Source organism: Megascapheus bottae, chromosome 2 (assembly GCF_031878675.1).
Source record: "Megascapheus bottae isolate mThoBot1 chromosome 2, mThoBot2.hap1, whole genome shotgun sequence".
Lineage (NCBI taxonomy): Eukaryota > Metazoa > Chordata > Mammalia > Rodentia > Geomyidae > Megascapheus > Megascapheus bottae.
Window position 1 is genome coordinate 80,888,702 of NC_143510.1, and position 13,245 is coordinate 80,901,946.

Consider the following 13,245-nt stretch of genomic DNA (forward strand, 5'->3'; position numbering starts at 1 on the left):
CTAAGTGATGTGTATTTATCACATGATTCTTGTTGAAAGGTCAGGACCACTGGCTTTATCATTAACATTAGGACAATAAGAAGCTGTTCTGAAAAATGTGATATTTTAAAGAAGGGACATGAGTCAACACAGTGTTTAACAATTATCAAAATGACACAGAGGAAAATAGCAAGATTTCTCTAGATTTGTCAGTTCTAAGGCCTGGGAGGGCGTGATCTGAATAGCATCTTATACCTCATAGCTAGCTTTACTTCTGCATGGCATAAATTTCTATGGTGACAATAGATTGCTCCCACATGTGTAGAACTGTGCTTATTTTTATAGCTGTTATGGAAGAATCATTTATTACCCATAGAACTTTTTCCCTTCCACTTGGAATTATACACATTTGTTCATTTCTATGTCTTTAGCTTCTAACAGATTTAAACAGCTGAACATCATTCCCTTAAACCTCCCTCAACTCCAACGTCTTTAAAAAAATAGCAAGAATATCTGGCCTTACTTCTTCCCACTCAGATGTGAAAGATGGTGTTCTCTCCGAATTCTCTTTAGAACTGTGCTCAGCCGTTGAAGTTTCACTCCAGTTAACTCTTGGTGCTTTCTCCTTTGAAGGGTAGGCGATGAGATCAGAATCAGATTTAGAGACATTTTTGGATAGATGCTTCTCAATCAGGGCTTTAGGCAACGACTTTATTCTTCCTAGAGTGCATGCTCTCTCCACAAATCCCCCTGTGTTCACAACCCACTGGTCCCCACTTCGGGATCCACTCCTGCTTGTTCTTGTACCAATGATGGTGTGGTTCTCTAGTTGATTGCTTCTTTTGTGAAAAATTGTTCTGCTGACCACTTTGGGTTTAATTTTCTTTACCAAAGGTTCTGGGTTCTTTTCTATTGGAGTCTGCTTAAAAGGCAAAGGACTGCATGCCAAACTGCTTTCATCTTGTCCTTCTTCGCATTGATCTCTTTTCCTATACAGATGAAATGGATTTTCAGGGGACTCACAGGCTGGAGAGGATCCATGGAGAAGGCCTGCAAATTGCCCAGGGTCATATTCTTTTGGGGGATCACTGGCTTCCTGTTCACTGGGGTTATCTGCAAAAGGAGAAAGGATGTCAGGATATGTGTTTGTAAAGAACTCTGAAAGCCATGTACCATTATGCAGTATTAGTGTATGCAACACACAGACACTCGATTTATTGCCACGTGGCAATACTCTCCTTTTAGAGAATGACCATTACTCTGTAGTGATATATATATATATATGTATATATATATATGATGAATGTATACATGATTTAAATCTCCTGGGCTACAAAAGATTTGAATGAGTGACTACATGACCTTCTCCCTTGTCAAAGCATATTTGTTCATTCAAGGAATTCAAGTATTCCATGAAATAGGATAGTCACATTAAAAGCCTCCACAGTAAATGATCATCACAGAATAGAGAGGTATCAGTCGGAAGAGTAAAAATTGCACATAATGGTAACTCTTTTACCCTGTACCCAGTCACCCACCAAAAAATTCTTGAGAGAAGTACAATTATAAGTAATTTAATGTTAGTAATCCTGATGGTATTACTTTAAACATAAAAGTAAGGATAATTCTATGCCTATTTTATGGTTTTGGCAAAAAAGAGATTTTGTTCAGGCTTACCAAGGAAACAATGCATCTGTAATATGACTAGAAATCAAGACTTGTGTAAAACTGATATTGAGCTATTATCACAAAGCTATCATTTCTTTAGATCTTTGGAATTGTAATGCAGAAAAGAAACCAAAGAAGAGCAAACATTTTCATTGCTTTAGAAAAATTTCCTAGGATAAAAAATACATTCTCCTCTGAGATTTAAAATACATTATGCTAGACAAATCAAGAATCCCTGTAAATTGGGAAGGAAGAGGGTCTTCCTTACAAAGGGCAGAATGATGGTAGCTAAAAGCCAGCCAGCATTTTCCTGTGTCTACAGAACACTGAAACACCAGGGAGTGGTGGGTGGAATAGAAAGGCAAGACAGGGAAACAGTAAATAGAAGGCAGTTAGAAGCCAGCTGAAATCCAGAAATAACTGAGTTTGGGGTTTATAAAAGGAACAATGGAGCCTAACATAGAGCACTAAGCAGAACGGTAGGGAAGGGGAAATTCCTCACCCCCCCCTCAGCAAGGGCTGCAAGCAAAAGAAGAAAGGAAAGCGTCAGAGAGCTGGGTAGGCACCTAAGCTGGCACACTGCAAAAGCAAATTTGAAGGGAGCAGAAATGGGCCCCCTGCTCTTCCCAGCTTGATGATTGGTGCATTGGAAGGAAACTTTTGAAAAACCTCTGGCTAGAGAGAGCAGAAAACCCTGAAGCTTATATATATATATCTAACCCAAAGATCTTCTCTCCATTGGAGAATCACTATGGGCCCAAGACACTGGTTGCCATGTTGTGACTTAGATTCATTTTCATATTCTATTTGGATTGGAACTGCATTGCAAAGGGAAACCGAGGGTATATGCGGTGGGGGAGTGGTAACCTGAACTCTGTAAGGGAGTTGAGTTGTGCTTGAATACAAGCTGGGTTTACAGGACAAAGAACTGAGGGGAATCAGAGATCAATCAGAAGACCATGCCTACTCCAGCCAGCACAGGCTTGGTTTGACTACTTTGTGCTTCTCTAAGAGCCTGGGAATTTTGGTGGATAATAGTTGCTGCTCAGGAGTTATACAAAGCTATCTTTTTCTTTCTTCTTTTAAATAATATTAGTTATTTTCTCTTTTTTTAGAAACCCAGTGGAAGAGTCCCCAGGGTCCCCTGGCTAAGTTGATGGTAGTAGTTTGAGGGGCACTTGTGAAATCCCCCCATTATTAGGCTTGAATATGGGAAAACACTAACAAGAATTTATCACCTAGCAGGAATGATAGTACTAAGCTCAGTCTGAAATAGTCTTTTCTAGTATTGTTTGTTTGGACTTCAGAGAGAAAAAGCATCTGGTCTCACAGGAAATAAATGGGGGGGGGAAAGCCTGCGATGAGATGGAATGGGAATCCATCCTCTTCCCTTTATCAAGATGTACCTCTTTTCTTCCCTCCCTCCCTCCCTGCCCCCTCCCTTCCTTTCTTCCTTCTTTTGGATTATTTTGTCTTTCTCTATACTTTATTTTGTTCTATTTATTGCTTATCATGTCATCTCTTATAAGTTTTACTTTCCTATCTTTCTTCTTCATGTTTTCTTTTCCCATCTCCCTTCTTATTATTTATTAATGACTTTTGGCCTAATAATTTCTAAATTCCTAGTTTATCAGACAAGTGTGATACTTCATTCCTTTTATAACCTTATTGAGTATTGTTGATGCTTTCATTTTTAAAGCTAGGTTTAAATATAAGATTTATATTAAATATTTTCATTGCTATCCACTGTCTGTCCTCTGCATACAAATGGAGATTGTAACTCCAAGAGAAGACTGCCAACTATCAAGAGACCTATTAAAAATGAACATAAGCCCAAAGTGACACGTATCCTATAAAATGGACAAAATATAATCTAGAAAAGCAAGAAATACAAAAGCTCAAGACAGTATTGTAGGTAGCAGGTAGCCATGGGTGAGGAAATGTAATGGGAATGAGAAATGGAGGATGAGATCACAAGGTCTCCGAAGGAGAACTTAACAGCCAGCCTACTTAGGTAATAGAATGTTATGAGATGGTTTGGGGGTTCTTTTGAGGGGAAGAGATACGCTTAAAAATTGGTGAAAGGATTCATTCCAGCCCGAGGTAAACCAACAAACAGTTCCTGAAATAACAGATCTTGAACTAGAGGTCAAATGAAATTTAGTAAAACTTTCACAATCTGAGCTCTCTCCCATGATCTGGTCCTGCCAGGGGACTTAATAATACTTTTGAAGTATAAGCCCATTACACTTCAATAAAAACTTGTGCTAGAGTAAAAATAATCCTCATTCCCACCCTAGAGATGACCATTTTCACTCTACACATCAGGTTATAGTTTAAAATGGTAAGCATACAAATTATAATAGAAACTTGAAAAGCCAGAAAAACAAGGAATGGATTATTGCAAGTCCCGAGTAAAAAGAAGTGACAAACAAAACTACTATTCCCAGCAAAGATTCTTTTCAAATCTATGGATAAAGAACTTCCATGATAAAGCAAAAACTGAAGTAATTCATGATCAATAAACCAGCAGTGTGTGCATATCTGACAAAGCAGACTTTGATCCAAAATTACATAGTAATAAAGTGAACAACCTATTAAGAAGATACAATGACTGCAAATATAGGCACTGAACACCTAATTTCAGTAAACAAACACTATTGGTAATAAAAGGACAGATAGGTTTAGAAACAATCATGGTAATTTCTGTCATAGAAAGATTCATCATCCAGGGGCCGGGAGTTTGGCCTAGTGGTTGAGTGCTTGCCTAGCATGCACGAAGACCCAGGTTCGATTCCTCGGTACCACATACATAGAAAAAAGCCGGAAGTGGTGCTGAGGCTCAAGTGGTAGAGCTCTAGCCTTGAGAAAGTCCAAGGCCAGTGCTCAGGCCCTGAGCTCAAGCCCAGGACTGGCAAAAAAAAAAGAAAAGAAAAGAAAGATTCATCATCCAGACACAAATTTAACAAAGAAACTTCAGATTAAACTTTACCATAGATTGAGAGGAATTAATAGACATCTAAATATTAATATTAATAGACAGCTATAGAATTTATAGGTGTCCATAGAATTCACAGATGGTTATTAATATTATAGACTCTGAAATCCACAATTTTCAGAAACCCATGCAACTTCCTCCAAAATAGATCACATTTTAGGCTATAAAGGAAATCTTACAAATACAGAAAAGTGAAATAACTTTTTCAAATCATAATAGACTAAAATATGCAACAGAAATTAAATAAGCATAGAGATGGAATATTGCAGTTCTCAATAATCAGTGCATTACTGAAACTGGGAAAGAAATTTTAAAATCCTTATGATAAAATTAAAATTAAAACAATTACTAGGAACTTCAGGTTGCAGCCATGACAGTTCTAAGAAGGAAATTAAAAGTCATGAGTGCCTGTGTTAAAAAACAAACAAACAGGGAAATCTCAAATAAATAACCTAACTAGTGGAGAGAAAGAAATAACAAAGATCGTTAGATCTTTATGTTAATCAATGAAGCAGAAAGTAAAAGGATCTAAAGAATGTAGTGGATATAACAGCTCTGGGGAGGGGTTAGTTAAAAAAAAGGAAAGATAAACAAGATTGGTAAATTTTTATTCAAACAAGCCAAAAAGGGAGATAACCCAAATTAATAAAATTAGAAATGAAAAAGGATATTATAAAAGATACCAATGATCTAGAAGGCCGAGAGTAGTTTGAAAATATATTCCAATAAATTGGAAAATCTTGAAAAAGTGAATCAACTTCTAGACATAGATGAGATACCATTGAAGAAAAATAATATAAACAATCTAAACAGACCTACAGTAAGAAATGAGGTTGAAGTATTACAATAAGAGAGAAAAGCCCAGGACTAGCTGACTCATTTCAGAATACTTTCAATTAATACCTTAATCTATGCCATAAAACAGAAAGGAAGGAACATTACCACACTCATTCTATGAGGCCAGTAGTACCCTGATACCAAAACCAGATAAGCATACACACATAGGGAAGAGAAAATTGTAGACTATTTTCCTTGATAAACATAGATTAAAAATATTCTCAGTCGGGCCGGGAGTTTAGCCTAGTGGTAGAGTGCTTGCCTAGCATGCAAGAAGACCTGGGTTTGAGTCCTCAGTACCACATACATAGAAAAAAGCTCAAGTGGTAGAGCTCTAGCCTTGAGAAAAGTCTAAGGACAGTGCCCAGGCCCTGAGTTCAAAGCCCAAGACTGGCAAAAAAAAAATATATATATATATATTCTCAGTAAAAGATCTGCACACTGAATTTACCAACATACTAAGATGATAATACATCATGATTAAGTTGGTTTCATTGTAGGCTGGTTCAACATGGTTTTTGGTCGGTCATGGGGCTTGAACTCTGGGTGTTGTCTCTAAGCTCTTCAGCTCAAGGCTAGCATTCTACCACTTGAAGCATTGTACCACTGCTAATATTATTCTAAATGGGGAAAAAATAAAAACATTTCCTTTCAAATCAGAAATAAGGCAAAGGTGTCCAATTTTTTCCTTTTATTCAATATAGTGCTTCAATTCTTTGCTAAAGCAATGAGACAAAAGAAAGAAATAAAATGGATATAAATAGGAAAGAAAGAAGTTAAATTGTTGTTTTTCAGATGATATGATCCTATACTTCAAAGATTCTAAAGTGTCTCCCAGAACTCCTTGAGGATGATCAACATTTTCATCAATATACAGAAAATAATGCATTAACCAGTACCTTTTTCTGTATACTGATAATATACATATTGAGAATGAAATCTAGAAGTTAGTACCATCAAAAATGGCCTAAAAATACTAGGAATAAGATCAGGAGTTGAAAGATCTCTGCAATAAAAACTATAAAATATTGAATAAAGGTATTAAAGCTGGGCACCGTGGCTCACTCCTGTAATCCTAGCAACTCAGGAGGCAGAGATCTGAGGATCACAGTTCAAAGCCAGCCCAGGCACTAAAGACCATGAGATTCTAATCTCCAATTAATCACTAGAAAACTGGAAGTTGGGCTGTGGCTCCAGGGGTAGCCTTGAGTTGAAGAGCTCAGGGACAGCACCCAGGCCCAGAGATAAAAGTCCCATGATCAAGACAAAAAAAAAAAAGACTTTGAGAAAGACAGAATTTCTATATTAATAGATCAGTAGAATTGATGTTGCAAAAAATGGCTCTTTTACAGATTTGATGTAATCCACATCAGATTTCAGTGTCACTCTTCACATAACTAGGAAAAAAATGCCCTAAAATTTATATGCAAGGAGGAAGAAAAAAAGAGTAACCAAAACAATTGTAAGCAAACAGATACCACAATGTCTGGTTTCAAATTATACCACAGATCCATAGTAACAAAGATAGGATGATACCGGCACAAAAAGAAAGATATTGACCAATAAAAGAATAGAGAATCCATACAGTGATTGTCGGTGACTTTAACACACCACTCTCACCTATGGACAGATCAACAAGGCAAAAACTCAACAGAGAAACCTTAGAACTGAACAACTACATAGACCTACTAGATCTAACAGACATCTGCAGAATATTCCACCCAGCAACAACACAATATACGTTTTTCTCAGCAGCACATGGAACATTTTCCAAAATAGATCACATCTTAGGCCATAAAACAAACCTGGACAGATTCAGAAACACTGAAATTATTCCATGCACACTCTCAGACCACAAAGGCATCAAACTGGAACTGAACACACATCTCCACCAACGAAAACCCTGTAACTCATGGAGACTGAACAACACATTGTTGAATCACCAATGGGTCATCGAAGAGATCAGAACAGAAATCCAACAGTTTATGAAATTTAACAGTAAGGAGCACACAAAATACCAACTCCTTTGGGACACAGCAAAGGCAGTACTCAGAGGAAAATTTATAGCGCTGAGTGCCTACAACAACAAGTTGGAAAAATTGCAAACCAACAAGTTAATGTTCCACCTTAAGCTCCTGGAAAAAGAGCAACAAACCAACCCTAATCCCAGTAGAAGAAAGCAAATAATTAAAATCAAAGCAGAATTAAATGATTTGGAATCCAAAAAAACTATAGAAAGAATCAACAAAACAAGGAGTTGGTTCTTTGAAAGAATTAACAAAATTGACAAGCCCTTAGCAAATCTTACCAAAAAAAGAAGAGAGCATATCGAAATAAACAAAATCACAGACGAAAATGGTAATATCACAACAGAAATTACCAAGATCCAGAATATCATGAGGGAATACTTCTCAAACCTTTATGCCAACAAATTTGAGAATCTAGATGAAATGGATGAATTCCTAGCCAATATTAACATACCCACACTGAACCAAGAAGAACTAAGCCAACTCAACAGGCCTATTTCAAGCTCTGAAATAGAAATGGCAATTAGAGAACTTCCACCTAAGAAAAGCCCAGGGCCAGATGGATTCACAGCTGAATTCTATAAGATCTTCAAAGCAGAGCTCATACCAATACTCCTCAAGCTCTTCAACGAAATTGAAAATGAAGGTTCCTTACTAAACTCATTCTATGAAGCCAGAATAACCCTCATCCCCAAACCAGACAGAGATTCATCAAAGAAAGAGAACTATAGACCTATTTCTTTGATGAACATCGATGCAAAACTTCTCAACAAAATACTGGCCAACCGTCTACAACAACTCATCAAAAAAATTATACACTATGATCAAACCGGATTCATCACAGGGAGGCAAATCAATTAATATAATTCAACACATCAACAGGAGCAAGGACAAAAATCACATGATTGTCTCAATAGACGCGGAAAAGGCATTTGAGAAGATCCAACACCCCTTTATGTTAAAAGCTCTGGAGAAACTAGGAATCCATGGAACATTCCTCAAGGTAATAAAGGCTGTGTATGAGAAACCTACTGCTAGTATTACACTTAATGGTGAAAATCTAAAGCCATTCCCTCTAAAATCAGGAACGAGACAAGGATGCCCACTCTCTCCACTCCTCTTTAACATAGTACTAGAATTCCTAGCCAGTGCAATAAGGCAAGAAGCAAGCATAAAGGGGATCCAAGTAGGGAAAGAGGAAATAAAACTATCCCTCTTTGCAGATGACATGATTCTGTATTTAAAGAATCCTATAGACTCTACTCCCAAGCTCCTTGAGCTGATTCAAAGCTTTGGAAGAGTAGCAGGCTATAAAATCAACCCTCAAAAATCAACTGCCTTCCTTTACGCCAACAGTGAGAGGAACGAGGCATTAATCAGGAAAGCAACTCCTTTCACAATAGCCTCAAAGAAAATAAAGTACCTAGGAATTAGCTTAACTAAGAATGTAAAGGACCTTTTTGACGAAAACTTTAAAACCCTAAAAAAGGAAATTAAAGCAGAACTAAGGAAATGGAAAAACCTCCCATGCTCCTGGATTGGAAGAATCAACATTGTGAAAATGACAATCTTGCCAAGAGCTATCTACAAATTCAATGCAATACCCATCAACATCCCAATGTCATTCTTTAAAGAAATAGAAGAGGCAATCCAAAATTTCATATGGAATAATAAAAGACCCCATATAGCAAAAACACTTCTTAGCAGAAAGAACAGCGCTGGAGGAATTTCAATTCCAAACTTTAGACTCTATTACAGAGCTATAATTCTCAAAACAGCTTGGTACTGGCACAGGAACAGGCCTGAAGACCAATGGAATAGAACTGAGGACCCAGATATTAAACCACAGACCTATGGCCACCTAATCTTTGACAAGGGAGCCAAAAAAATAGAATGGAAGAAAGACAGCCTCTTCAACAAGTTGTGCTGGCAGAACTGGTTAAGCACCTGCAGAAAACTAAAGCTGGATCCTTCTTTGTCACCTTGCACTAGAATTAACTCCAAATGGATCAAAGACCTGGAGGTAAAAGCTGACACACTGAAAACTTTACAGGAAGGAATAGGAGATACACTAGACCTCCTTGGCACAGGTCGAAACTTTCTTAATAAGGACCAAGAATCACAACAAATCAGAGAAAGGCTGGATAAGTGGGACTGCATTAAACTGCAGAGCTTTTGTCTGGCAAAGGACATAGCTAATAAACTAATCAGGAAGCCTACAGAGTGGGAGAAGATCTTCACCAACCAAACAACAGACAAAGGTCTCATATCTAAAATATATCAACAACTCAAAAAATTGAATCACTCCAAAACTAACCTCCAAAGTAACAACCATCCCATTAAAAAATGGGCCAAAGACTTAAAGAGAGTCTTCTCTGAAGAAGAAACAAAAATGGCCTATAGACACATGAAGAAATGCTCAACATCTCTGGTCATAAAAGAAATGCAAATCAAAACAACACTAAGATTCCACCTCACTCCAGTTAGAATGGCCATGATCAAGAAATCCACAACAGATGCTTGAGGAGATGTGGCCAAGAAGGATCACTACTACACTGTTGGTGGGAGTGCAAACTCATTCAACCACTATAGAAAGCAGTATAGCAGTTCCTCAAAAGACTAAACATAGAGCTCAACTATGACCCAGCAATTTCACTACCTGGAATTTATCTAATTGTCCAGAAACAAGGATATACTAAATCCACTAGCACAGTGATGTTCATTGCAGCACTGTTTAGCATAGCAAAGATATGGATCCAACCCAGATGCCCCTCAGTTGATGAGTGGATCAACAAGATGTGGTATTTATACACAATGGAATTCTATGCTGCTGTCAGAAAGAATGACATCGACCCATTTGTTAGGAAATGGAAAGACTTAGAAGAAAAAATCATATTAAGTGAAGTAAGCCAGACTCAAAGGAACTTAGGCTCAATGGTTTCCCTCATTCGTCATAATCAGTAGAAACCTTGGGCTCTACTAGCAGAGATTTGCAATAGAGCAAAATCTTGATACATAAGGCCATATAATGTGAAGCTAATTGAAAGGACCTCCAGGATAGTGAAACAAAAGCCATATAATGAATGATTGTTGTCCTTAATGTACTATGTTGTCTCTCATCTCCTTTGCTGTCCCTTGGTTATCTCATATTGGTATAGTATCTCACTTTGTTATCTGATATATTGAATTTATTTGTATTGGATATTTGAAATTTGATAGGGAAGGGGGGAAAACCAAGACGGGTGGGGGGTGTGTGGGGGGGAAAATGGGTACCAAGACATGTGAAAGGGTATCAATGTATGTGAATTAATGCACCTTCTATCTGGCAAATATCATGTAACCCTTTTACTAATTACAATAAAAAAATTAAACAAAACAAAACAAAAAAAAGAATAGAGAATCCAGAAAGAAACCTATGCATCTGCTTCACTAATCATACAACGGACAAATTCCTCATATCTAAAATATATCAACAGCTCAAAAAAATTGAATCACTCCAAAAACTAATCTCCAAAGAAACAGCCATTCTATTAAAATTTGGGCCAAAGACTTAAAAGAGAGTCTTCTCTGAAGAAGAAATAAGAATGGCCTATAGACACATGAAGAAATGTTTCACATTTCTGGCCATAAAAGAAATGCAAATCAAAACGATTTTGCAGTTAGAAACAAAAGGCGTATAACAAGTAGTTGTTGTCCTTAATGTACTATATTATCTCTCATCTCTTTTGCTGTCCCTTGGTGGTCTCATAGTGTTACAGTATTTCTCCTTGTTATCTGATATATTGTATATAAGCGTATTTGGTTAGTTGAAATCGGATAGGGAAGGGGGGGGAAACAAGATGAGGGGTAGGAGTGGGGGAAGAGAAATGGGGACCAAGACATGAGAAAGGGTATCAGTGTATGTGAAGTAATGCACCCTCAATCTGTTGAATACAATGTAGCCCTTCTATTAATTACAAAAAATATGGAAAAAAGAAACCTGTACATCTAAAACTATCTAATTTTTGACAAAGGAACCCAAAACATACATTGGAAGGAAAAACAGCCTTTTCAAAAATGATGTTGGGAAAACTGGCATTATATGTAGAAGACAAACTAGATTCCCATCTCCTACCCTATATGAGAATTTATTCAAAAATGGATGAAATAGAACCTGGAAGTTTCAACCTACTACAGGAAAACACAAGAAAAATGCTTCCAAACATATGGCTTTCTGAATAGGACTCCAAGAGCTCAGGAATTAATGGTAAGAACTGCCAAGTGAGATTGCTCAGTAAAATTACCAGAGTGGAGACAGAACTTAGATGATGGGAGGAATTTGTTTTTGTCAGCTATTCATTGTGCAAGAGATTAATATCCAGGATATATAGCTTTCAAAAAATAAACTCAAAAAAATAGCCCAATCAGCAAATGGTTAAATAAATTGAACAGACAGTTCTCAAAAGAACAATTGGCCATTAAATCTGTACATAAAAATGTTTAACATCTGTGAACTTCATAACTTTGTAAAGCAAGGAATAAAGCAAATATGAGGAGTATAAAGTACTTTTACTAAAAAAATTTTAACATCTTTAAACATCAGATTTTAACACCTATTAATATAGAAATTATATTACTAAAACAAAACAAAATAAAAATAACAATTTAGGACTGATTTTACCATGAGAACAAGTAAGGAGGCTTCTATTTGTCACTATTTTCAGAATCTTGGAAAAGTGTACCAAGAACATTACAGCTTTATTTCTTCGGCCTATGTATTACTTCTTAAAGTTAAACTAACAGAATAGGGAATAAGATCAGGCATTTTCTTTCTTCTTCCTAGTTGACTGGATCACCCATAGTGCTTTATAAGATAAACAAGTGTGTGCTGAGGGCAAAAGTGGTAAGCAATGGTAAGAAGGAGGTATTCTGAAATAAGGTAGTTAAAACTTTACTTTGAAAATTGCTGAAGGCTAAAGGGGTTGAGTTTGCATTTGAAAGGAAAATTGAAGGGTCTTAACATTATCAGGAAAAAAGATGAGATAAATACCTATCAAAAAAGGTTTCTGTAATTAAAGATAGTAAAAATATTTAAAAGAGGATTCCTGACCATGTTCATTGTCTAGAATAATGAGAACTTTAGGGATATTACATTGTTTAAATTTTCTGTGAATAATATCATCACGCTACAACTTCCTCTGTGTTTTGACAAAAATGGCTATAATTACAAATTGAAAATGCTTCATATTGTCCAATTCCTCTAGTCACAAGTTGTTACCTAAGCAAAAGAGAATTTAGTTGCCAGTTTATTAGAGTTTTGAATAACATCAGGATAGTTGGAATCATTTTTGCCTAATGTGGTAAATTATGCCTGCTGTCTCAATGGCCAAATTGTAAAGGTTACTCAAAGAAAAAAATTATAAGCCTGGAAAACTTGTGTGAAGATGGAGTGTGGTCAGTCTGCTCATAGCTCCATGTAACCACACTCTTCCTTACATCTCGTTTTCCCTCTTAATTCCCACTGTGGCCAAGTGCAACAGCAAGAATGATAGAAACATATTTGAAAGTCACTTGTGCAGTTGATCTGTTGCTCTTTGAACCTTGCCATATAGGAACCACTCAGGCTGGACTGGCATATTTGTTTGCTTGAAAAATGTAGGTTTTATTATTCCCTAGGTATGATGAAGCTATAGTCACAAAAGCAATGGCCACTGAAGAAAAACAAGGACTGCTTTAGCCCCAAAATCTAAACAGAAG

The 13,245-nt window shown here is 36.7% G+C and overlaps 1 protein-coding gene across 5 annotated transcripts in view; it reads right to left on the minus strand.

Moving 5' to 3' along the window:
- The window catches only part of Anks1b (ankyrin repeat and sterile alpha motif domain containing 1B), a 905,411-nt gene that overhangs the window by 443,628 nt on the left and 448,538 nt on the right, over positions 1–13,245 (minus strand). For all 5 annotated transcript variants that reach the window (XM_090328468.1, XM_090328467.1, XM_090328466.1 and 2 more), the window contains exon 13: positions 503–1,092. In XM_090328468.1, coding sequence (XP_090184594.1) covers positions 503–1,092 — 590 coding nt within the window. The remainder of the gene's footprint in view (positions 1–502; positions 1,093–13,245) is intronic.